Genomic DNA, 27,377 nt, shown 5'->3' on the forward strand with positions numbered 1-27,377 from the left:
AGGATAACACAGCCTCCTCTCCTGTAGCTGGCGGCTCGTAAAGGACATGTTGCTTGTCCTTCTGCAGCAAACACTTGCTCATGAGCTCTGCTGCTACTCGGCTCTCGCCTAGGGCAGTGTCATCCTTCAGAACGGCCCAATTGGGTCGAAAGACGTGCTCACTAATCCCCGTAGGAGAGAGGGGTCAATACATCATTTTCGACTTTGGTTTGTCTTACCCGAGACACCCCCGAAAGAGTAGGTATAAATACAGTACCAATGGGCTGTATAAGTAAACATGAGAGGGTGTGAAAATATCATTTCAACAAAGCCATCGATTTAGGGCTTTATGAAAGGGGGTATTCTTGATTTCTTCTCAAAGGAGGGAGTCTCACTTGGCAGCCAGACAGAGGAGGAGAAAGAGAGAGGGAGCTCAAGCTCCACTCATTCGAACCTTCATCTCCTCCAGCCACATCTCCGGCCGATCATCGTCCACTCGCCCCCAACCATCATCTCCACCATCATCCACCATCAAACCCTCTTCTCCATCTCCTTCTTCAAACCCTATTCATCTACCCCAAGTATCACCACCGTCTTCTTCCACCTTCTTCTACTTTCCACTACCATCATCAGCCACTTCTACACCTCCTTTGTCAAAACCCTTGCCATTTCCACCATGGATTCTGGCAAACCCTATCGAAATCCGACCACCCAAACCTCTTCATCTCCCATTTAGAAACCCTGGAGCCTATCCCCTGTTTTGCTCTAAACCCGTCTCATACTAGCCTCCTCTCATAGCCACTCCCAACTACAAAGATCTAAACCCCTTTCCAACAAAACCTTAAAACCTGCAAACCCATTTTCGCAAACCCACCTCCATTTCACCGACCTCCATCTCCATCATCACCATATTTTCCGATCCATTACAGCTATCCATTCCCCAAATCCTACCACCTCTAAACCCATTTAAGGAAAGCCGGTAGCCCCACCTTCACAACCTCAATCACAGCCATCATCAATACCACTAACCCTCCATCACTTTAACCCCATTCCTTCCAAATCACCATCATCATCACAACAGATCCTCTATCAAACCCACCTTGCTATCAACTACGGCCTCCATCAGTTCTGCGATCAACTCTGGCGAGCTCCTCCGCCATCTTGGGGTCCAAATTTGGAAGACCTCCATCCATTTCTTGTTAACGCCATCTCCTTCTTTCTCAGCCACTCCGGTAATTTTCTTATCCCTTCTTTTTATTTATGATTAATGTGAAAATCATGCCTGCCATGACAGTTTTGGGTTATGTGATTAATCCTAATCTCTCTAATCTGAACATGATGAAATTGGTTTGCTATATCAGGTTGTGTGTTAAAATTTTGTGGAAATTTAAACGGATTGAATCACTCCCATAGTCTAGGTTCTCAAACATTCTCTAGGTCCAGATTTGGTTTTGATTTTCCCGGTTTATCATTGTTTGAACCAGCTACCAACTCAAGATAATACTTGTTTCTCTGATAGAATGGCAATGCCTAAATACACTTTTGGGATGATATAGCTCTGAAATCTTGGGTTAAGCACCTAAAAGTTGTATTCAAATAACCCCACAGGTTGCATAGCAGTTTAATTCAAGATGGAAATATTTGTTAATGCTGAAAATATTGTCGGCTTTAATGGTTATGTTCAAAATTGTAAAAGATAAGGATCAAACTGAAACTTGTATAATCATTTGAGCACGATGATACCCATTTCAATGTCTTTACATCTTGGATTTTGGCGTTAATGAATGTTGGTGTAGTCAAGTTATTACCACATTTTTTTGGCGTTAAACGTCATTGTTATGATATCCTCATTGAGAAATAATTAGATTTGGATGATAATGGCTTAAACTTGAGGTTGAGTTTTCTTCAAGTTGGGGCGAATGATGTAGAACGCATAGCATGGAACAAGTCTTTTATTCTTTGTCTTCTATTTTGTCATTTTTTTGTAACTTATGTTTTAGGTGTCAAATCTTATTCGTTTGGCTTATTTTGGTACCAATAGAAAGGCTTTTCGAATACCTATCTAACGAGCAAAGGATCATACGATTTGGATGTGATTTGACGAATTTATGAGCGATTTATTCTCGTGTTACATCCCTATTACGTGATTTCTATGTTGGGATTATTTTAGTCATGTTTCTAACATTTATTTATGTTACTATTAATTGTTAAGGTCTTAAGTTACTACAAGGTTCCTTTTTAGGTTTAGCCACCTATATAATGCAATAACATAAGTTTGGAATAGATAGATTTCAATAAAGTTAATTTTTGGAATATTCTCTGTGAAGAGAGCATTGGCTCCTTCTCATGTTGTATTGGGGTTTCTCTCCAAAATTTGGTATGGATTTTTCAAATCCCCACAAGTTGTTCTAGTTGCTCTTTGTGTGATTTCCATCTTGTGTTGCTCCTCGACGGTCCCTGCATCAGATATTTGCATGATCATGGTTTTTATAATGGCACGACACCTTGTTTTACACCCTAATTGATTGTTGATAGCTTTTTGGAAATCATAATAGCTTTTCATAGTTGATTAAAAAAGGCCTGCATTGCTTTACACTTCTCTAATTGGTTGCTCAAAGCTTCTTGGGAATTGTAATAGCTAGTTATTGAAAGGTAGTTAAAAAACATAAAATAAGATAATTTGTCCCATTATCAAAACACAATCATACACATCTCTTAAAATAAGGGGAAATGATACCAACGATATTAGCCCCCTTTACTTTTGGAAATAATCTCCACTATTAACTTTCATGGATACCAGATTGTGCTTAGAGTTGTAGATTTGTACGTTTTTTTTTGGGTGGGGGGGGGGGGGGGAGTGTTCTTCTCTTTGGAAACACTCTCACATGCTCTTGTCCCTAGTCTCCAGTAATACCCTAGACACCCCTTCATGATGCTGTTGTGGGCGATCTCTTTGACAACCGGTGATCGACGGGAAGCTAGTCAGAAATCAACATGATATTAAGAAACAAACATCTCAGGAGATGGTAAACAAAGCCCCTTTGAGCATCAACTCTTGCAATGATGTCCAACTTCTTTGTGACAACTTTGACGCCAGCTAGAAACAACCCCACATCTAACTTCCTTTTCATTTTCATTATCTTAAACCTATCATTCTGCATTTGGCCTTCTCTTATTTATCTTCGAGTCTGTTTTTCTTTTCAATTTTTACCTGAACAATAACTTGATCTAAGGTCCATTCATTTGTCTTGTGTTTCATTCTGGTCTTAAAGTCCCTCCAAGACAATGGCAATTTCTCTAGAAGACAACCATCCACGAATGCATTAAGTAACTTCATACATTCCTTAGCCAATTCCCCAACTAAGAACCGATATTCATCAATTTATGCAGAAATCATTTTGTAAACTTTCATCATAAAATCCAGAACGTTTCTTATCACATATTTCCTATTTCCAACATCTTCAAATTCATATTTTGTAACTAAGGCATTCTATATATCACTAGCATGCACACAGGAATAGCAGACGTTATATATATGGTTCATTCGATAGTCCATTCAGTATATGATTCTTGTAGACATAATCAGCATGATTCCAAGTAGTAAATCAAAGCTATTTTACTCCGTTGGTTTTAATTGGGTATGTACAAAAGTCCTTCCAATTTGTTGTAAGGCAAACAAAATATGTTGTTTCCACCGTTTATAATTCGAACCATTAAATTGTTCAACTTTTGAGAAATATAGAACAATTATTACGATTCTGTTTGCAACATTAGTGGAAAAAACAAAACTTGAATTCAGATTTTCATAAGCCATGGATCAGCTATATATATATGATTCTTAAGATTGTTAGAAAAGTAATATATAAATACTGCGATTCTTAAGATTGTTGGAATTAATACAAAGAAAGGGACTGATCTTTGGCTTATTGGAACCCAATACCTTCGGCTTATTTGAACCCAGATTGGTGCAACCTGAACCCAAATTTGGTCAAACTCAAATTGGTGTAACTCGAACCCAAGTCTAGTTCTAGAATTTGGAGTTACTCGAACCCAAATCTTATGTACTGATGTTAATTCAAGAATGAGCATGAAACTGTATAAAACATATTGCACTTATAGATTTGGTGAACGTAGAAATCATATTGTTGATGAAGGAAGAAGGGTTGAGTTGTGCCATATGATCACTCTCCTTAAGAATCATATCCGCCTCTAGGGTGCAACTGGGATCTGCGAATTGACACTCCAAGATAAAAGAGCCCAAATAGGCTCCAGTAGATGCGCACTCGCTTACTGGTCCACTTCTAATCACCTTAGTACTATGTTCAGACACGAAACAATACGGAGAAGAGGAGAAACCGTTTCAATAAAACTAGAAATATGCAGTGTGTAACCTTCTCTCTTTTATAGAGAAGAAAACACCCCCTTGAATGAGAGTAAATGTTTCTCTTCCAACAGTCACTTTTATGATTGTTGGAGAAGATGAAACGGTTCAACAACGGTAAGAGATATTAAGGGTGTAATTAACAAAACCGTTTATGAGTTCATGAAATGACCAAAACTGTTTTTACAAAAAAGAACTTTACCCAAACATTTATCTCTATCACCATTAAAAAAATTGCATTTTTCTCTATCATAGTATTACTAAATAATCCATGGGAGTGAACGACACGCACAAATCAAGAAATGGTCCAAATTTTTAATGTCATTCAAAAAAAATCCATGGGATTTAAAATCTTTGAAGAATCATTCATAACACTCCATCGTCAATGAGAATTTTCTGTTAAAAAAAAAGACTGTCTCATTAAGAGCATATTCCACAAGCTTTCACTAACCTGGGTAGGATACTTTGCTAACAAAATCAGCCAACTTCGCGAAAGAGCAAGCCCCGCGTGCCAACATTTCTATTTCATCAACATCCGCTCATCTTCTTGGTGTGGCTATTCCTTTTTTTTCCAATTAGTGCACCATTCACCAACCCTTCAAACATTAGCATATCTTAGTCATTCAGCCATCATCTTCAAGCTGATCTACTTCTTCACACCCTTCCTTTCATATTTTATTTTCTTTTTTCTTCCCTTCCCTCTCTTTCTAAACTCGATCCATACCTCCCATTTCTCCTTTCTCTTGTGATCTCATGCCATTAGATAGTTCTTCCTCTATTTAGGTGTGTCGAATCTCAAATCCACTCCCACTCTATCACTTATAGCTATTTTGAATCTCATTTATATCAAACTCTCACCAACGAATTATCTCATCTAGAAGAATCGATTTCTTCCCATTATCAAAAGTCGAAAAAAACGAATTTTGGCTATGACTATGGAAGTATTGCTCCATTGTGACCTGGTGATCACGGGTTTGAGCCATGGAAACAGCCTCTCTGTAAAGGAGGGGTAAGATTGCATACATCTAGCCCTCCCCAAACTCCGCAATGGTGGGAGCCTCGTGCACTAGGCCGCTCACAATGGAAGTAATGCAAAACCTTTTGCAGCCATCATTAAAAGCTGTGAAGCAACCAATGACTCCAAAAGCTTAAGCTATTAGAGTTAGTGTTATTTCATCAATTATACTTCAACACTCCCACTCTTGTGTGTGTGTGTGTGTGTGTGTGTGTGTGTGTGTGTGTGTGTGTGTGTGTGTGTGTGGTGTGGTGTGGATGCAGGGAAAAGGAGGGGGGGTTGGTGTTGGCTGTATGCATGGTACAAGTAGCCCTTCTTTTGGGTTGGCCATACACGGATTTTAATCACAGTTGCCAGAGTGGGAAACGAGTGTGAGAAGCGATGTAGGAAGTCAGAGCTTTAGAAAAGAGAGAATGTGGTAAGTGAAATGTTTTAAAAAAAATAAAGAGAAAATGTGTGAGAAGCGTCATTCGATGTCAACACGAAGCATATAATAAGCCTCATTGGAAGCAAACGAGTACATAGAAAGTGCAGAACTACAATAGGTTAAGGAGGAAGGGTTGATATAGATAATGACTGCATGTAGAAAAGAAGACAACAAATAGAAAATAAAATCCTAAAAGTAAAAACACCTAAATTTACGGCACAGATGCGTTTGCATCAGTGACTGATTATAATTGCTAGTTTTTGGAATCTACAGGTTCACATCTTTTATTTGCGTTTATCTAATGTTAAATTTTTGCAAAAAGATCCACATAATTTTCATTTGAAACTTAAGAAGAGTTTTCAAGTTTTGAATGCACTCATTTTTTTAAATATGATCATTCGGCATTATATTTTTTTGAAATGGCATTATTAAATACGATCTTCGGCATTATTAAAAGGAGAAAATTTTCTTTGAGGCAAAAATAATTAATCACCTAAATAGGATGCATACTCTTAATTAAGAGGAAAAGGAAGTGTCGCTTACCCTAAATTTGGAAACCGAGAACTTAGCTTTCAAAGTGAGTTTCCAGGGAAGCAAGCTTCCTATCCAGTTAGGAAGTTTCCGATAAGTATGATTTTAATATGAAGGAGTTGTTGGGTTTTTAACTCAGGACTTGCCATGAAGCAATAACTCTGATACCATGTGAATTAGCATACTACTCTGAAAGCTTAATCTGTTACAGTTGCTGTCATTTTATCATTTATACTTCAACAAAAGCAAGGGATCTACAGTCTCAAATTCTACTTATAAAGGTTGGGAATACATTGATCATATCATTTTTTATTGGATCAATGCAACCCTCGCAGAAGAGATTTTTCTCCAGACTCTTGGGCTTGTCACAACCTTCATGATGTATGGAAATCATTGGAGGTAACCTACACTCAGAGAACCAACGCACTGAAATTCCAGCTACATACCAATCTCCAACTGTGCAAGCAAGGTACACCCGGCCCATTGTATCTGAGTACTTGCAGAATTTAATCGATTGGAAACTTGCTTCCATCAAAAGCTATATACATCCATGATGGCGATGAGCATTTTTTGTTATTAATGGACGTGATCCTGAGTATGAATCCTTAGTCACCCAAGTGTTGGCAACTCTCCCCATCCCTAGCTACCTATGATGAACTTATCCCAACTCAAATCAATCAGGACATATGCGCTCAAACAAATAAATCTTTCCTTGCTAAACATACCGAATCAGTATTTTACCAAAGCAAGGTAGCTACTAGAACATCCTGATTCACCATTTTGTCAAATCTGTGAGAAGAAGGGTCATACCTCGCTGGTTGTTGGAACTGCTACAAAATCATTCCATTCAAAAAACAAATAGCAACACACACACACACACATCACTCTTGCTCCTCTCTCCATCAATTATCCTCAAGATCCTCAATGACAGAGTATTGACTCAAGTAAATTCGAAACCTTGGCACATTATCAAGGAAAGGAAAAGTTTTCATTGGCAATGTAGAGGTGTTAAGCTTGGAAAGATGTCACTCATGTAGGAAATACAACTTTCGCAAGTACTCATGGGGAAGTTAAGCTTGGTAATCTTATGTCTGTTAACAACTTTACGATGTTAAGGATTATATTTTTCACTTCCAAGATCTGGTTTTGTAGATAAAGAGCATCAAAACTGGGCCATAATGAGCATCAACCAACTTGAGGCACACTTCTTGTTGGCCCAGATTGAATGGATCGATTATGCAGCATTGTAATACATAAGAGCAAGGTAAGGGAGGTGGAGTAGACTGCCCTAGAGGTTATGAGACCATCCACATTAGTAAAGAGGCCTTTTGTATGCAAGAAGATGAGCCAACTCAAGTTGAGTTGGCCTTTCATGTGCAGCATCTTGTATGAAGGATCCAAAACTAGAGGAGGCATGGGATATACACAGAAAGGCATGCAGTATCATCTTTTAGAAATCCATACAAGTCTTGTGCAAATAATTGTAGAATAAATTGTGATCGCCACAGCAAATGATTTTGTCTCATCAAGATTAAGAGAGTGAGGGTGATGAAATTATCATAGGCATGAAGAGGTGCCAATGGTTGAACAGTCAATGAGATCGCTGGCATGGGAAAGGTGTTGGTGGATGTTGAGTCAGCCATGGAGAAGGAAGGAAATCATAGAGAAAACTTGAAGGAAGAAAATTGCACAAGGCTTGGGAGGATGTTCCATTAATAATAGAAATCAAGATATTGTTATACAAGATCCTTGCAATTAATCAAGGATTATATAATGGAAAAATGCTAGTGAGAATAAGAATACAATTGCTAAAGCTGCATAACTATCCTTAACAAGACCAATCATCCAAAGTAATTGGCTGCACTAAAAGACCAAGACTATGATAATATTGCTTACTAAATCATGTCTTCTCTACCACGAATTTCACCACTTTTGCATCAATGAGACTGGAGAACAATTACAAAAAAGGAATTATATGCTCTAAACCATACAGTTTTTTGAATGGCAATGAATTGAATTAATGGAGAAAAGGAACATGGGGAGGACCCCGGCGATCGATCGATATGATCAATACAAGACATTAAGCAAAGTAACATAAACCCCTCACACAACATAGACCCTTTTATTATCCATTGAGCTTTCTCACAGGCTTATAGTGCAGGCTTTTCGTTCGATTTCTGTTTTTCCGACCTCCTTTATCTTCACGCAAACAGGAATTCATATTTCTGACAAATTCCAACTGTATGTTGGATATTTTCAAAATATTTTTTGTTTAAAATTTGAAAAATTAGTTTTTTGAAAGAGACACTTGTTTTGTTAAATGGTATTATTCTAAAGACACTTGTGTTGCGAAAAGGTGTATTTTAAATGAAAGGGTGCCTTCATGTCTCTTTGTCTTTTATAAAATAAGGCTTGGAGTTTCATTTTCAACAAGAGTCTCTCCTCTTTCACCCTTCTCTTTTTTCTCTTATGTGTGGGCATAGTGGTTGTCTTTAATTTGGTGTGCAGCCCTTGTTCTTGGCATAGGCATTGTATATTGAGGACTTATTTCCTAGTAGCCACCTGCGTACGTGGGGAAATTAAAGTCTATAAGAGAGAGCTTCGGCTTGCCTTGCCTACCTCCCAGTTCTAACCTTATTTCTATTTTCTCTTGTTTCTTACTTGAATTATTTGCATCCCCACCATCCGATCATTTATGATACCAATTTTTCTTAACACTGTATGGTATGGAATTCAACTTATAATATCATAGTTCGCTCATTTATTCCTAGGTAGATATTCTACAACCTAAGTCCCTAGTGCACTAAATTTGTTCAAATTAGGATGAAAAGAGTTCAATAATAAAATTGAAATCCCATAATTTCCATCATCATCCGATCAACATGATCTCAAGCATTCATACATAGAGAAATTAGACATTTTCCTAAATTACACACAAGGAAAGGCACAACTTACAGTATCTTACTCATACATCTGAGATAGTGCAACATGGAGATAGTGAAGAAATGTTATTATAAACTTTCATTCTTGAATGCCTCCCATGGCTTCACGCAGAACTGGGCATCAATGGATTGAGATGGTGGACGAACGCCAGAGGAATTCTTGAAGAATGAACTAGTGATTCGGTCCCCGACACATTGCCCATTGATGAATGGATGTTGGAATCGGTCTCGGACACATTGCCCATCAACAAATGGTTGTTGGAAAGATCCTGTGCTATTCATGTCCCAATTTTCTGGGAAAATGTTAATCAAGCCATTGTTGTTAAGAGAAATTAGATCTCTACAATTCACTCCCTGTGGGATTGCAATGTGTTGGTTATAATCAAAGATTGATGCCGGACCATGTTTGCAAGTGATTGGAAGAGACTCATGCACAATGTCATGGATAGACCCTTGACGATCTAGAGAGCGAGTGCTTGGCGCTTCGACTTCCGCCGCGAAATCCATGGAGGATTTCTTGTCTTTATTGTGAGAATCTGATTCTTCGACAGTTTCGAGAGGACTTAAAGAGCTTAATTGATTGCGATCATGGGGGCGTGCCTCAGGCCATTGTTTTGGTTCCTCGAACCGCCTGCCCCACATCTTCTTCCTAGTTCTCTCCCTCGCCCTTGCTCTCGCCATTACCCTCGACTCTCTAGCAAGTAGATGAAATGTATCTTTCCTCTTTTGTCTGATCTTTTTTCCCTTCCTATTAGCTGCCACAGATTTCTCCTTGGACTTGTTCTCGCGTCGGTCTGAATTATCAGTGCTCTCATCCATTCCGGATACAACTTCACACTCCGACGTAGAAGACACACTCTTTGTGCCTCCACCACCGCCGCTACTAGACCCATTAGTTTGTGTGAAGCCCCTAGTTACTTCTTTAATGGCTGCCTTAGATTTGTTCAGCAACCACCCCACAGTTTGACTGGCTTTATCATAACCTAGCATGTCCTGGAGATCAAAGAACTTGCGGGCTATTTCAAGGGAGAGTCTCATTCTCCGGTCCCTCTGACCTTGCGCGGTGAAGATCTTGCTATGCCGATCTTTCTTCCCGCCTTTCTTTCTACCCGCAATTTTACTAATTTTTGGAAACACAGCCATATCTCTAGCTGGTACAGCTTTGGTGACAGTCTCATTAGCTGTTGTAATTGCATTAGCCATCAAGATCGGATCCGAAAAAGGCCTGGAAAGGAGATCTGGCTCGTTGTGGAGAAAATCATTTGGATGCTCAATAGTGGGAGAAAAGTAGAAGAAAGGGGAGGAAAAATCATGTTTATAATTAGAAGGGTTTACATCAGACAAGAGAAATTGCTCAGTGTATGAGTGTAGAACGCCACCGGACCTGGCGTTCGATGGCAACATCTGTGGTTAGAGAAAGAACCGTAGAGAAGGAAAGGATTCTATCTATCGACCAATCTATTCTTTACTTGGACGTGGCATAGCACAAGCCATATGTTGCTAGTACCTTTCTTCAAAAGAGCGCCACTCGTTCCATCTCTTTCAGGGCTAAGGACATGCAAACCGTAATTCTTCTGCAAATAAAAATCCCAAAAAGAGAGAGAGAGGAGATAAACAAAGATGGTAGTGAAATACCTGGATAGCTGGTGTATATTAATGACAAGGCAATTTTTCCTTTTTCTTATGTGCTTTCAAGCAAAAGGAGGCTTTTGGTGGATGGATAAGTGTGAAGTACTAGAGAGAGAGAGAGAGGGAGAGGTGAGTGGATGTTAGTAGTACTAGGGTTCGCACCCCTTCACGTGGTGGGAAGAAAGATCGAAAGCAACACCTTAGCTTTTTAGTCCTTAATTCAAAATCACTTGGATTCCATGTATTTGGATAGATAAATAGATAGATACATAGAGAGTATAGAGAGAGAGATATAAAGATAGGATATGATAGGGTTAGGGATTCCTTTAAGGCCACCACTCTCTTATCCCGCTTATTCCAAGGTCCGTACTAAGGTAGAAAGGACGCGTGTCATTAATAAAAACCCATAAAGGACAATTATTTCAGGCAAAGCATATGCTGTGGCCATGCTTCTTTGACCATTCGACCCCCTATCACTATCACTGTCAAATGCTCTCTGTTCTTCCCTCTTTTTTGTTATTTCATTTATCAAATATCTACCATCTCCTTCAACAACTCCCCGTTGTTTTAGGGTTTTATTTTGGATACCCCCCTACCCATTTTAGACCCAAGAAAAAAGCTCGTACCTCTTCTTCAAATACCAATATCCACTTGACAAGGTAACGTTTGAGTTATGACAAAGGAAAATATATTGTAATACTGCTTTCTACACTAGAACAATGATGTCCTTTTCTATTACTTTTTAAACTGTCTTTCCATTTATACATGCCGCTCTTTTGCCCTTTTCCAAACCACCCCCCACCTTCTATCTTTAACTGTAGTAAATTATAAGTGCTCTGCATTTCTCACCATTTCTGTGGTAGCTCTCCTATAAGGCTATAACTACATTTTTCTTAAAAAGTTGACAGAGCTGTATTTTCTGACACCTTCCTCCTGAGAAGGGGTTTTCTCTGTATTTTATTTTTTCTTCTTTCCATTTTTCTTTCTTGCTTCCTTTTGTAGATATGGGTGGTCCATCTTGGCCTCCCTCATTTGCTATGATTTATAATTATTGCCATTTCAAAAAACAAGCTGTACGTTTAATCCTTAGGTCACAAATTATTTGTAGTTTCTATAGAAAGTGAGAATTTGAAGGATTACTTGGAGGATTGATCATTGTTACATTGAATCCTAAGATCATCCACTATTGGACCCATTTGGGGCATTCCATTTACTCAATAACAGTTAATCTCGTGGCCTGCCAAGAGTTAACCAATACATTGTCTCAGCCCCATCCTATTAGTAAGATAAACGCCTGCAAAAATCAATGATTTACCTTATCTGACACGAACCCAAAAGGCGCATTATATGCGAAAGGGCTTGGATCATCCAATAATGGTGGGACCGCACGCAATAGAGTGGGTTCATTGCTGTCTACCAAATGAACGGTCAGCATCAGGGTACCCGAGGTGCAGATTGGGCCAGGCCTGCTAGGAAAGGAATTCTAACAATGATCATTAGGGTAGCATTTTTGGGGTTTGATCGGGGATGAAAGGGAATTTACCATCATGTCCTACTCGGGACTGTAGGCGAGTGTGATGCTAATGAGGCAGAAGTAAGAGCTTTTCTTTTTGGTCGGCGATGGGCTTTTGGACATGATTTGAGACGTATAATTGTGGAAGGGGACTCGGCTAATGCAATTAATTGGGCTTCGAATGTTTCAAGGGGTCCCTGGCGGATTCAAGGTCTAGTAGCTGAAATCCTGCATCTTATAAGAATTTTGGAACCCAGGATTGAACATAGAAGAAGATCGGCTAATGAGGTAGCAAAAATTCTAGCAAAAGAAAGTGTATTTAGGGAGACCATGTTGGTCACTGCTTCTTATAATTAGCTAACCTGTAATTGTGTTAATTCCGCATCTCTATTTGGTGTGGGACATCTTCTCCCGTCCTTGATTATTAGTGAAATTGTCATCTTTCAAAAAAAAATCATTGGGGTAACATTTTCCATATATAGATATCATTGCCTTTCCAATCAAGTTAATGCTGCAATAAGCAAGAACCTATTTTTTGTAGTGTCGCCTAAGGTGACAACGGACGCTTATTGAAATAGCCCAAACAATTTCTCCCAATATGAGTAATCATCCAAACCTATCTTAGGGATTTATGGAATTATTAAGGGTCTTTGAGTCAATTAAAGATTAGGGTAAACCTAACCCAACGTATAAATATAAATCTCACATTAATCTCATCACTTTTGCCATCAGAAACCCTATACCAAAGTGGCAGATGCTAGAATCGTGTGGGAGAGGAACCAGAGATTGGATTCGAGGCTGGAAACCCGATTCTAGGTAAGAAACTCTGTAAAGATTGATAGTTTCCTTCGGATATGCTTTTGGTAATCAAAATATATATGGTATTTCCTTCAAGAGGGTGAGATCTTTCCATGTTTCCTCAGACATGATTTCATTGTTGAATCTGGATTCTTCAGGATCTACTCATTGTAGGGACCCCATAGAACCCAAGTTTACTTGATTTCGATGCTTGGTGAAGAAAATACGGAGATTTGTAGCCTTAACCTTCTCCACTGATCACCATCCGGCGAGTTTCCGATGACTATATTAGATTCGATGGCGCCCTCTCATCACGAGGATTCCAACGGATCCAACTGCGGTCAATTTCAGCACTCAAGGAAGAAGTTAGTGCATTCGGGCAGTGCGTGTGCTTCGTGTCCACCCTTGGATGGACGGCTATTTTTACCCCCATCAAGACTAGATCTCATATTCTCAATATGGTCTACCTTGTCAAATTAAGGCTTTCCATCTTAATTGTTCTAGCTAAACGTGTTAGAATTATTTAAGTCATTGGTTGTTTGCCAAGAAAATAATAGCATCATATTTATTAGGGTTTGGTATCTTGACTAAGTCAGGCATGCTACTTTAAGTTTGTAGTCTTGTGCCAATCAAGTGTTAGCACCTCACCAAAAGTTAGTGTTGAGAAAATCTGACGGGCAAAACAATCCGATCGTGCACAAATTAAATGGAAAAGTAAAATAAACAAATCAAGCCACAAGATGAACACCAAGATTTTACGTGGTTCGGCCAAGCCTACTACACGGGCGAGAAACACGAACTTCCACAATGAGAAAAACAAAATACAAGGATTACAATGGATTAAACCCAAAACCCAAAATCCTTTCCTTGCTTCTCAAACCCAAGACCGTACACTGAGAGAAACTCAAGAGAAAACCCGAAAGAAAACTCAAGAGAATAACCCAAAGAGAAAACCCTCTATTCTTCTTCTTCTCCCTTTCTCTATCTCTTTCCTTCTCTCTTTTTCTCTCTCTTCTTTGGCAGCCGACACACCAAACACTATCTCACACTCACACAAGAGAGAAACTCTCCTTTTATATTTAGGTTTCTTAAAACCCAAGAAACTAAACTTTCTTTTTTTTCCGCCTTCCCACCGTCAATGGGAAATAAGGCAACTTTCCCAACAATCTCCACCTTGGCTTATTTCCCAGCCACCTGAAGGTTTCTTGTTGATGTCGCCATGGTCTGCTATCACCGCAAACCACCATTGGCCTTCCAAAGTACCAGCTACACACCCCCTTGAATCATCATGGTTCTGACTCCTTCCGATTCGATCAATACGGCCAATGCACATGTGTAGCTGCCAACCCGTTGACTCACCCAGTCAACCTTGGAGGGGGATTTCGATCAATCCTCCCCAACACAGGTACTGTCATTCTCTCACCATTGTCTGCAACTTGGAAACCCGTCTTTGCACCAACTGCGAAAGAGACCCTACGCGTGCATGCGCTACCACTCCGTTTCCAACTAACCATCGAGATCTTGGGAACACTAGTCACCGTGTCCCCGACCAGACGATATAACCCATCACATTTCTCTTCTTTCATCACAACCATACAGCCGCATGTGATTTTCACGGCTCCACATGCAGCTGAAAACCTGCAACCCCTGGAGTCCAACCGGCCAAGAGACACTAGATTCCTTCGCATTTTTGGGACATACGGCACACCACCCAAAGTACGAATCACTCAATCGAACATCTTGATCTTCACCATCCCAACTCCCATGACGTCACAAGTAAACTAGTCACCCAAGGACACTACACCAGCCCTTGTCTCATGGAACGTATCAAAATATTCCCTCCTGGAGCATACATGAACAGAGCACCCTGAATCTAGAATCCACTCATCATGAGAAGAAGTGTGATTACCTGTGGAGACTGTGAGAACATCTCCAAACTCTTTGCTTTGTTCATCAATTACCGCCACCACAGTATTCATAGCACCATTGTTCGCCTGGTCAGCTCGTTTCGGACAATCCTGCTTAATGTGGTCATATTACCGTTGCACACCATTTCCGCCGACCCTGGATCTTGACCTGCCTTTTCCTAATCCCCTATCAGATGACCTTCCTCTTTGATTCCCACCATGAACAACCAACCCGTGATCTTCATTTCCACAAAGAACATGTTTCTTCCACATCTCATTCGATAAGAGCAACGTCATGACTTTCTCTAACTTTATCGTATCCTTACCATACAATAAAGTCGTCACCAAGTTGTCATACGATTCAGGAAGCGAAGTAAGAAGCAAAAGGGCCTTGTCTTCTTCCTTCAACTTTTCATCAACCTTGTGGAGTTGATCCACAAGGAAGCCTGTTGAACACCATAATGTGTTCCAGAAGATCTCCTCATTCATGCATCTTCAGCCCGTGCAATTGCCGCTTCAGATACAACCGGTTGGTCAAGCTTTTTGACATATAAAGCTTTTCCAACTTCTCACATAATTTAGGCGCATCTTCTTCTTCCATAACGTTAAACATAACGCTATCTGCCATATATAGCCGAATCGTGTTGACCGCCTTCGACTCTATGTCTTCCCACTCGTCATCCGTCATCTTCTCTTGCTTCCCATCCTTTCCCTTCAACGCCTTAGCCAAGCCCTGTTGAACTATGTTGTCCTTCACCCTCATCTGCCATAGGGTGAAATTGCCCTTGCCGTCAAATATGTCGATGTTGAACTGAGTAAAACTTGATTTTATCACCATCTCAGATTACTCCACTCTTCACGGTGTAGCGCTCCACCTCGAACGAGAATCTTTCTTGGACACTCTTTCTACTCCCAAAGATCGCTCTAACTGTGATCCAATCACAACACCCACGATCACTCCACCCGTCCTTGACGATCGCTCCACCTGAGCTCTGATACCACTTGTTGAGAAAATCCGGTGAGCAAAACATTCCGATCGTGCACAAATTAAACGGAAAAGTAAAATAAACAAATCACGCCACAAGATGAACACCAAGATTTTACATGGTTCGGCCAAGCCTACTCCACAGGTGAGAAACCCGATCTTCCACTATGAGAAAAATAAAATACAAGGATTACAATGAATTAAACCCAAAACCCGCAACCCTTTTCTTGCTTCTCAAACCCAAGACCATACACCGAGAGAAAACCCAAAAAAAAACCAAGAGAATAACCCAAGAAGAAAACCCAAAGAGAAAACCCTATATTCTTCTTCTTCTCCCTCTCTCTATCTCTTTCCTTCTCTCTTTCTCTCTCTCTTCTTTGGCAGCCGACACACCAAACACTATCTCACTCTCACACAAGAGAGAAACTCTCCTTTTATATTTTGGTTTCTTAAAACCCAAGAAACTAAACTTCTTTTTCTTTTCTTTTTTTCCGCCTTCCCACCGTCAATGGGAATTAAGGCAACTTTCCAAACAGTTGGTTTTCTATACTAATCAAGCTAGTATAGCTTTATGCTTATCAGAAATCAAGAGTTAATGCATGCCTCAAGGGATTAGGGCTGTGGCTTTCCCATTTCCCACTCCCAAAAATTTCAACAAACTTCTTACTACCCATGAAATTGAATCAGCCATCACTCGGCATTTATCTCCTTGTTTTACACTTACTTGTACTAGCTGTTACAAAAATCCATTCTGAATAATATTTTTGTAATGTGAGGATTGTAGTTATCCAAACGAGAGAATGAAGATATCATTTCCTTTTGTGCATACAAAATGGTATTATATCTTTAAACAAGACCTAGCTATACGAGAAATGATATTTCCACCCCCTTTTATGTCTCTTTTCCTTGAAATGACTTTATTTTCAGAGAGAAAAATATTCCAGGAAAAAAGATATGATGGGGGTTTTCTTCCATCTCTAGACATTTTCAGGGTTACAATCTTCACTAATCTTTAAAACAGTTATGATGGTGGTTCTGTGACTTCTGTCCTACTCTCAACATCAAATCTCAAAACCCTAGAAAGAAAGAAATATGAAGACCCTCTTCTTCTCCAGAAAGACCTACTCACACAACTAGGGTTCTGCCCTTAGTTTATCGAAATCCGCGTTTTTGTTTCTCTTCTCCTTTTTTTGAAGATCTGGGGTTTGTTCGTTTTGTTTTGTTGTTGTTGTTGTTGTTGTTTTTTTTTTTTTTTTGAATGGTGGGTTTGTTCGTTTTGTTCTTTTCTTGATAAATCAAGTTCTTTATGGCGTTTACTTTTCTGGCTCTTCAAGGAGTTGAGGAGAGAACCAAGATGCTTAACATTAATTCCGTGAAGGCCTGACGACTCATCATGGTCAAGAAAACAAAAGTCTATCTAACTTTATTTCTCGATATCTTGACGGATCAGAACAATCCTGGAAAAACCTGGATGCTAGTTCACTGCTCAGGTAATTTCTTCTCTTTTTTCTTGATTTTTTGTTGGCAGAATTATGGGTTCTGATTATTCTCTCTGTTTTGGGGGCAAATTGTTTCTTTTTTTTTGTTTTTTTCCTTTTAAATTGTAACTTCAGCTTGTTTTGCTTAGAGAACTAACTAGGAATTCATAAGATGTTTATTCTGCACCTAGTACTTGTTTTCCCTTTTTTTTTTTTTTTTTGTCTAGATCTCAAACTTCATCCGGGATGGATGAATCCGTTGATACAAGCAAAACAATGGTCCGTGAAGGTTGAAACTATATTTTAGTGAGTGGAACGGAAGAGAAAATGAAGATTAGTTTTTTTTTTAATGGCAAAGAATTCAATTAATGAAAGAAGGAACAGAGCAGAGAAACAAATACAAAGATCCATAAGGGGGGAAGAAAATCAAAGATTTCTAAGCCTGCCCTAGAGACACTATTGGCCGACTTCCTTTCATTAAAAAGAGAGATGCAAGATCCTTCAACTCTATCCTGGACAGTGCAAGAAAACTACTTTTTATTGGCGGTCTATAAAAACTGTTGGTATATAGGAGTTTTTTTTGGCCTTGGCCGAAACCGAAATCCGGCCGAAATCCCGAAATCCGGTAAAAAGAGTATTATTTTAATATTTTGGTAACTTCGGCCAAAATTCCGGAAAATTATATTTTTTTGGAAAAAAATCAATTTAACGGAATTTCGGCTGAAATTCGAAACTTCGGACCGAAATCTAAAACCATGCTGGTGACCATAGAAGACCACCAGTAAATATCTGCGACAAAACCCTAAACAGATTTAGACATTTCAATTACCGGTGGTCTATTTAAGACCATCAGTAAAAAAAACTATATGTAGGCGGTCAATTTAAAGTAGATGGTTTTAAACAAGAAAATCGCATCATTTTTTTCCTCCATTCCCACCCCCTTTTTGGTTCCTTAGCCTCTGATTCATCCCGGGGGGTGTTACCATGTTCATTCCTCTAGTTTGATCTTTATAATGTTTTAATTTAAGCTAGTCGATGAATGTGTTAGATTTAGACCATACTCGGGGAGAAAATCAAGTTCTGGCTTCACATGGTGTGGAGAGGCTTCTTTAAAAGATATATTCCCGGATTTGTTTCATGTAGTGGAGAACCAAGAGGCCGGGCTTAAAGAGTGTTTGGAGCATGGGGAGGATGGGATAACATAGAAGCCCATGTTTAGAATGAATTTTTTTTATAGGGAAATGGAGAGGGTAGCAAGGCTTCTGCAGCTTCTAGCAGGATGCTATATAAAGATATCCGGTGAAGATAAAAGGGTTTGGATTTGGTGCCTTCAAGCTCCTTCAACATCAAATCTTTTTTAACTCGATTGCACCCAATCTTGTCGCCTCGCCTGTGGCTAAAGTGTGGAATATTCCTGCTCCTTTGAGGGTCCATGCCTTCACTTGGATGACAGTTTTAGATTAAATTGTCACAATGAACCACCTGCGGAATCGTTACATTTGGATCATTGATCATTGTGCGTTATGTGTGGCGGTGGGACAATCAGCTGACCACATGTTCTTGCACTGCAAAACTTCTAGATAGGTATGGAGTAAAGTTTTATGTAGATTTGGCATGTCATGGGTTTTTCCTTCTAAGCTATCATGGGTTTATCAACCACTATCTGGGCGTTGTGGAAAGAGCGAAATGCCAGGGTTTTTTTAGGCCAAATGAAATCCTCTCACTTCCTCTATGGTAAGATAATTGCTCTAACCATTGCCTTGGTCCGATCATTGCCTACCTTCAGAGGTGTGTAGTAGCATGGTGCGCTGAGGCCAGTATATCTCTCAAGTTTGGGAGCATCCCAGCAATGGATATTTTAAGCTAAATTCAAGCTTAGGAAATCCTGGGCCGATTGGAGTAGGTGGACTTCTAAAGAATGAGAGAGGAGATATGCTCTGGGCAGGGGCGAAGCCAGGAATTTACACTTTTTTTTTTTGGGGGGGGGGGGGCAGGGGCGGGGGAGGCATCGCTACTAAGCTAGCTAAGCATGCATGTATAGCCATGCACCATGTATAGCCATCGCTACTAAGCTAGCTAACTCGGAAGATGCTCAAAGCAAATACCTTAGTATAGAGGTATAGTGGAGACTTAACTAATCCTCTAAATATCTTGGCATTCCTCTCTTTCCATAATACCCAAATAGTGATTCTCAATACCAGCCAGGGCGCAGAAGACCAGCTCTCTAAGAGCTCAACAACTTTGGAGGGGAATACCATACACTAAAGATCTTGCTCCACACAAACCTAGTTAATTGTTTTCTAGTGAAGGAAAATATGGCACGGTTCCAGTCTACCTTCTAATGGACTTAGACTAGTACTTATGTACCTTAAATTATTTGCACAGAGATCATCCTCATATAGTATTTGCTATAGGCCACTTGACCAAACATTGATTTCCTTGAGACTAATGGTTTGGGCAGGGGCGGAGCTAGGAATTTGCTGGGGGGCAAATAATGGTTATAATTTAATAATTGATAAATTGTTAGAAACACAAAAAATCAAAAAGATGGAACAAAATTCAATTTAATTTTTTAATTAAAAGTCTATTAATATTTAATTTCTCAAGCCAATTCTGGGCCCACTAACACTTGAACTCATTCAACCACATGAAAGAGCTAAGCTAGATCTTGGAAAAATGATTTTCCAAAACTTTATTTTATTTAAATCTATCTTTTCTTTCCCCGTGTCATTGCATTATATAGATGACCAAAATATAAAAAAGAAACCCTAAAAGATAACTCAAGACCAATGCAATTAATCTCAGTAGTCCATCTAAAGTAACATAAAAAAAAGTTAAAAACTTGAAAAAATAACTCTAAAATAGAAATCCTATAGTAGACATGTTCCACATCCGTAGATCGTCCATACCTTCATCAAATCACATCAGAATTGTGTGATCTTGGGCTCCTTAGATAGGTAATCGATAAACCTTTTTAATGGTACCAAAATCAAGCCAAACGAATAAAATTTGATGCATAGGAGCAGACTACTAATGAGATTATTAAAATAGAAGTTGAAGAATAAGAGATTTGTTCTAAGATGAACGTTCTTCATAGTTTTGCCTTCTTCATTCTCACCATTTGAAGAAAATTTGAGCTCGAGTTTTGGCCATTATCTTCTAAATCTGATTATTTATCAATGAAGACATCATAATAACAGCGTTGCATCATCCTTTTCTTCTTCTTCCTTTTCTCATCTTTTTGTGATCCCCTATAAGGTGATTAGCCATGGAAAGGGCACTCGTAGATCAATATGTATCTTCCTCATGAATGCAGGCTTCGAGTAGTGCTAACTATGTGTGAAAGTCTCCACTTCATGTTGGAGTTGTTCATTCTCGATCCATGACTAGATTAACGCTCATCGACTTCATCATGCCGTGCATGTTGTGGAGAAATCATGTGCTCTGATACTAATTGATGTAGGACCGTTGACCAACAATAAAAAATAGAGATCACACAAGGAGCAACTAAATCAACTCATGGGGGTTTGAAAACTCATACCACGGCTTTGGAGAAAACTCTAATATGACACGTGAATGAGCGAAGATCTTTCAACTACATGAAAGATCCAACGCTCTCTTCACAAAAGATGTTCCAAAAATTTACTTTATTCAAATTTATCTTTTATTTCCTCGTGTCATTACATTAGATGGCCAACCCAACCCACCCTCACTTCAAAAAAGAAACCCTAGATGCTATTTTAAGACATAAATGATTAATCTCAGTTGTCTATATAAAGTAACCTAAATTAAAGTTAAAAACTTGATAAAAATAACAATAAAATAGAAATCTCTTAATAGACATATTCCATGACCATAAGTCATCCAAAACTTCATCAAATCACGTACAAATCGCGTGATCATGGGATCGTTAGATAAGTAACCGAAAAACCTTTGTTCTCCATGGCTAGATCAGGTTGGGTGAAATTTGATGCAACAATGGTGCAGAGATGTCAAGTGCTTGAATGCCAATTGATGCAAGACCATTGAGCTACAATAGAAAATGGAGATCACATAAGGAGCAACTAAATCAACTCGTGAGTTTAAAAACCCTTACTATAGTTTTGGAGAAAACTCCAATATGACATGTGAAGGAACCAAGCTCTTTCAACTACATGAAAGAGCCAAGGCTCTCTTCATAAAGGATGCTCCAAAAACTTACTATATTCAAATCTATCTTTTCATTTCTAGTGTCATTATATTGTAATGATGGATAAAACCCAAAGAAAGAAACCCTAAAAGCTAACTAAAGACCTTAATAAGTAATCTCAATCATCCATCTAAAGTAACTTAAATAAAAGTTAAATATTTGACAAAGATAACCCTAAAATAGAAATCTCGTAATAGATATGTATCACAAAATCGTCCATAGCTTCGTCAAATCACGTCTAAATCGTGTGATCTTGAGCTCGTTAGATACGTAATCCAAAAACCTTTCTAATGGCACCAAAATCAAGACAAATGAACAGGTTTTGATGCATAAAAAAGCTAAAAATAAGATTACAAAATTACAAGATGAAGAATAAGGGACTTGTTGCAAGCAATATGCATATTTGTTAGTTTTGTCATCATCATAGAGTGTGTCCTCTTTTATTTTAATCCACTTATGAGACTTAAGTGAAACATAAAGAAAAAGAAAACTTACTATACAACTATAATTCATAACTTTCTAAATGACTCATTTAAAACTCTATAATTAAAATAAAAGGTCCCTTTATTACTTAGGATAGGCTATGTCCGCATCAAAATTTGTGTCACGAACAATAACTTTCTACTTCTTCCTTTGCTCATATTGCTAGCCTAATTATGGGTCACCGACAATCCCCATCTTGTCTCTTATTGAATGGGTATTAACAACCTTCGGAAGTTCGACCTCAAGTTTAAGTCATCTTTTAAAGATGATTGTTTTAAAACTTTATTACTCATTTAAAGCAATCAATCAACTTTCTCTTCCACTGGTCGACCATCTAACTGTTGATCAATTCACACCAACATCAATTAATCACAAGTCAATTTTGTAGCACAATTTCTCTTGATGGGGTTCTCTTCCACACAATTTTCTCAATACTAACTCTATTGACTGCGGAATTAAATGAATCTTCTCACTGAATAGTATGTGATATTAGAAAAGATAACAAAACCATATAGGATTCTTCACGCAAATTCTCCTAGGATACTTCTCTGTCGTCTACACCTAGTACCTAAATTACTCACTCTCTTTCTCACATTCCCTGGTTGTGGCATTAGAAAACATAAGCAAACCGTATTGGATTCTTCCCCAAAATCCTCATAGGATACTTTTCTGTCTTCTACGCCTAATACCCAAATCTCTCTCTCTCTCTCTCTCTCTCTCTCTCTCTCTCTCTCTCTCTCTCTCTCTCTCTCTCTCTCTCTCTCTCTCTCTCTCTCTCTCTCTCGTTACCAAGTTGGGTGTTCTGAACATCCGCACTACAACTTGTGGAGAAGTATTGGAATAGATATATCGAATCAAATTGCTTGATCTTGCTATGTATACCTCATCCTTCAATCAAGGAGTATCTTTTGTCTTTGTTTTCTTGTGTTTTTTGTTAGTTACAATCCCACAAGCAATGGGAACCACCCTTGTAATTTGTATAGAGATGCACACTCTTTTCAAAACTTTTCAAGAAGCCCTATGAAGATTTTGTTTGACGGTGTCAGTAATCCCTAGCACTCTTGTGAAGGAATTCTAAACTGAAATTGGCCGAAAGAAATCATAAGTTTATAGAATTAAAACTCAGATGTGTTGGAAATTAATCTTGACTACTAGATCTTTATCATCTATCAACTTGACTTTCTTGGGACTCAAGTTACTTACTTTCTTGGGACTCAAGTTACTCACTTTCTTTGGACTTAAGTTACTTTCTTGGGACTTAAGTTACTTACTTTCTTGGAAGCTTGGAAGACAAGTCTTGACCACTTTTTGGAATTATGAAATGCTTTTATTTTTTCCTGTGATAGTGTGTTAGTTGTGCTTAGGAAAGCTAATAGTAATTAAGAAAAGTTAATCCTGGATTTGGAATGTATGCCATATTTTAGACCATGTATCTTCTTCATATGTAAGTTTTTTAGTGAAATTTGAAGGGTTGTTACAACCTCAACTTCCTCGATTCAATAGAAAGAATTACAACCAATGGAGCATTCAAATGAAGGTTTTATATGGATCTCAAGATCTATGTGATATTGTTGAGAATGACGTTGAAGAACCGGAGGATCAAGTGGCTCTCACTCCACAACAACTCAATGAGTTGAAAGACAATCGAAAGAAGGACAAGAAGGCTTTGTTCTTTATCTATCAAGCGGTAGATGGAGTCATCTTTGAACGAATTTTATTAGTGACTTCGGCAAAAGAAGCATGCGATACACTCTATACATCATACAAAGGAGAAGACAAAGTAAAGTTGGTAAGATTACAAACCCTTAGATGTGAGTTTGATGCATTAAGGATGAAGGATTCGGAAGCAGTTGAAGATTTTTACAATCGTGTTATTTCTCTTGTGAATCAATTGAGAGTAAATGGTGAATATATTCAAGATCGAAGGATTGTGGAGAAAATACTTAGACATTTGACTCGAAAATTTGAGTATATTGTTGTTGCAATTGAAGAATCAAAGGATTTAGCTTATTTATCCTTAGAAAGTTTGTTGGGATTGCTCCAATCCCATGAACTACGAATGAAGCAATTTAATTCTTCTCCTCTAGAACAAGCTTTTCAAACTCAAGTCTCTTTTAGGGGTGACTCTAGAGAAAGAGGAAGAGGAAGAGGAAGATGAAGGAATTCTTTTCGTGGAAGAGGGTGAAATGTTGGAGGAAGAAAGCAAGAAAATGAAAAGGACGAAAGTGGTCATTCTACAAGAGGAAGAGGGAGAAGAAGACCTGTATCCCAAATTCAATGTTATCATTGCAAGAAATATGTTCATACCATGGAGTATTGTAAAAATAAGTTGGCGGAAGAATCTAGTTTTATCATGAGAAGGATGAAAGTAAAGAAGATGACACACTTTTTCTTGCTTGTAATGTGCAAGAAGTGGCATTTGATGAGACGTGGTATCTTGATAGTGGTTGTAGTAACCACATGACCGGCAACAAAGGCATGTTTGTAAAGTTGGATGAATCTCTCCAAAGTGAAGTTCAAACGGGTGATGACAAGAGGCTTTCCGTAATGGGAAGTGGTGATATTCTCGTTCAAACAAAGAATGGCGTCAAGCGCATCTCCAATGTTTTCTATGTTCCTGGTCTAAAGCATAATCTCTTGAGTGTTGGGCAACTTCTAATGAAAGGGCATGATGTTCATTTCAAGGAAGATGTATGTGAAATCAAAGACAAAAAGCATGTTCTCATAGCCAAGGTGAGAATGACTCAAAACAAGATGTTTCCTCTAAAGTTTCAAAGTGAAGGTCTTCCTTGTTTCAACACCATTGTCAAAGATATGTCATGGCTATGGCATCTTCGCTATGCTCACTTGAGCTTTATCACTTTATCTCTAATGAACAAGAAGCATATGGTGAGAGGCATGCCGAACATCAACCGCTAAGATCAAGTATGTGAAGGATGTGCACTTGGAAAGCATCAAAGAGAATCTGTTCCCGTTGGAAAGGCTTGAAGGGCATCAAATCCTCTTGAGCTAATGCATTCGGATTTATGCGGGCCTATGCAAACAACATTAATTGGAGGTAATCGATATTTTCTCACCTTCATTGATGATTATAGTAGAAAGACATAGGTTTATTTTCTTAAAGAAAAATTGGAAGTCTTTTGATGCTTTAAAATTTTTAAGAGCTTGGTTGAAAAGCAAAGTGGTTTTATGCTGAAAACTTTGCGTTTCGATAGAGGTGGTGAATATGTTTCTCATGAGTTTGAGAATTTCTTGAAAGAGAATGGGATTTGGCATCAACTTACCACTCGGTATACACCTCAACAAAATGAGGTTGCTGAAAGGAAGAATCGAAAGATTATGAAATTGGCTAGAAGTATGTTGAAAGCCAAATGGATGCCTAATATGTTTTGGGCGGAAGCCGTTGCATGTGCTATCTATCTCTTGAACCAGGCTTCATAAAAAAGTGTTTAAGTTATGACTCCTCAAGAAGCTTGAAGTGGTCATAAGCCTTCTGTTGCTCACTTGAGAATTTTTTGTTGTATTGCCCACTCTCACTTGCCGGATGAAACACGAAGAAAGTTGGATGATAACTCTGAAAAATACATCCTTGTTGGGTATAGCGAAAGTTCAAAAGCGTACAAGTTGTTCAATCTCATGACTAAGAAGATTGTCATAAGTAGGGATGTGAAGTTCAATGAAGAAGAGTCTTGGAATTGGAATCTAAGTGAGAAAAAGAAAGAAGTTTTGGTAGATATGGATGAAAGCAAGATACTCATGAAGGTGGAATTGAAGAAAATGAAGAGGATTGGCTCCTCCTATCACTCCATATTCTTCTCTATTTTCTTCGGCTCCATCATCTTCATCGTCTTCAACAAGCCTCGACTCTCCTCCAAGGAAGACAAAAGGCATAAGAGAAATTTATGAAAAGCCCAGAAGAATTACCGATGAAGAATTAGCAAATTTTGCTTTTTTTACCGATGCCGATCTAATTAGTTTTGAGGAAGCTTGCCAAGAAGAAAAGTGGAAGCAAGCAATGGGTCAAGAAATGTGTACAATCCAAAGGAATAATACATGAGAGCTAACTGAGCTTCCAAATGGGCAAAAGACTATTGGTGTGAAGTGGGTATACAAGACAAAGTTGAATGCAAGTGGTGAAGTTGAAAAGTATAAAGCTCGCTTAGTAGTAAAAGGCTACAAGCAAGGGTATGGCATTGATTACAAAGAAGTGTTTACTCACGTTGCTTGTCTTGAGACAATTCGTATGGTTCTAGCTTTGGCGGCACAAAATAGTTGAAAAGTTTATCAAATGGATGTCAAATCGGCATTCTTGAATGGGTTTCATGAAGAGGAGGTGTATGTTGATCAACCTCCCGGTTATGTGAAGAAAGGTGAAGAAAGCAAAGTGTGCCGATTGAAGAAGGCTTTGTATGGCTTGAAGCAAGCACCAAGGGCATGATATAGTCGCATTGACGGATATTTCATAAAGAACGGTTTCAAAAGGTGTCCTTATGAACACACCCTCTACATCAAAGAGAGCACCTAATGTGAGTTTTTGGTTGTTTGTTTATATGTTGATGATTTGATTTTTACCGGTAATTGTTCAAGCATGTGAAGAATTCAAAAGAAATATGACGCGAGAATTTGAGATGACCGATATGGATCTTCTCCATTTTTTTCTTGGTATTGAGGTCAACCAAATAAATGATGGAATTTTTATTTCTCAAAATAAGTATGCAAAAGATTTGCTAAAGAGGTTTAGAATGGAAGGTGCTATACATATTAACACACATATGGAAGTTGGCTTGAAACTATGCAAAAATGAGGATGAGAAAGGAGTTGATGCAACTCTTTATAGAAGTCTTGTTGGTAGTCTCATGTACTTGACAGCTACAAGACCCGATCTTATGTTTGCGGTTAGTATGATTTGTAGATTTATGGAATCGCCAAAAAGAAATCATTGGGAAGCCGGTAAAAGAATTCTAAGGTATGTAAGTGGAACGGTTGCTCATGGGATACGCTATGGAAGAGTTGAAGATTCAAGCTTGGTTAGTTATTGTGATAGTGATTGGGGCGGAAGTGTTGATGATAGCAAGAGTACTTCCGGCTATGTTAACATTGGTTCGGGTGCAATTTCATGA

The 27,377-nt window shown here is 38.6% G+C and overlaps 2 protein-coding genes across 2 annotated transcripts; one reads left to right on the top strand and one right to left on the bottom strand.

Moving 5' to 3' along the window:
- Positions 1-9,166: 9,166 nt before the first annotated feature.
- On the bottom strand, positions 9,167-10,960 carry LOC143863671 (uncharacterized). The gene has a single exon (XM_077374406.1). It carries the CDS (start codon positions 10,677-10,679, stop codon positions 9,345-9,347), a length of 1,335 nt encoding a protein of 444 aa, XP_077230521.1. The 5' UTR covers positions 10,680-10,960; the 3' UTR covers positions 9,167-9,344.
- A 12,828-nt stretch (positions 10,961-23,788) lies between these two features.
- Positions 23,789-25,176, top strand: LOC143863425 (uncharacterized). Its single transcript, XM_077374088.1, has 3 exons — positions 23,789-24,281; positions 24,376-24,570; positions 24,671-25,176. Exons 1-3 carry the CDS (start codon positions 23,789-23,791, stop codon positions 25,174-25,176), a joined length of 1,194 nt encoding a protein of 397 aa, XP_077230203.1.
- The last annotated feature ends 2,201 nt before the right edge of the window (positions 25,177-27,377 follow it).

Source organism: Tasmannia lanceolata, unplaced genomic scaffold (genome assembly GCF_043159265.1).
Source record: "Tasmannia lanceolata isolate RefF3 unplaced genomic scaffold, GAP_Taslan_0.1 ptg000044l, whole genome shotgun sequence".
In the NCBI taxonomy this organism is placed as follows: domain Eukaryota; kingdom Viridiplantae; phylum Streptophyta; class Magnoliopsida; order Canellales; family Winteraceae; genus Tasmannia; species Tasmannia lanceolata.

Coding starts and splice junctions, on each gene's coding strand:
- LOC143863671 (XM_077374406.1), bottom strand. CDS start 10,679: ATGTTGCCATCGAACGCCAGGTCCGGTGGCGTTCTACACTCATACACT.
- LOC143863425 (XM_077374088.1), top strand. CDS start 23,789: ATGAAGGTTTTATATGGATCTCAAGATCTATGTGATATTGTTGAGAAT. Junction 24,282..24,375: donor AGCTTATTTATCCTTAGAAA/GTTTGTTGGGAT, acceptor AGTCTCTTTTAG/GGGTGACTCTAGAGAAAGAG. Junction 24,571..24,670: donor AAATATGTTCATACCATGGA/GTATTGTAAAAA, acceptor ATGTGCAAGAAG/TGGCATTTGATGAGACGTGG.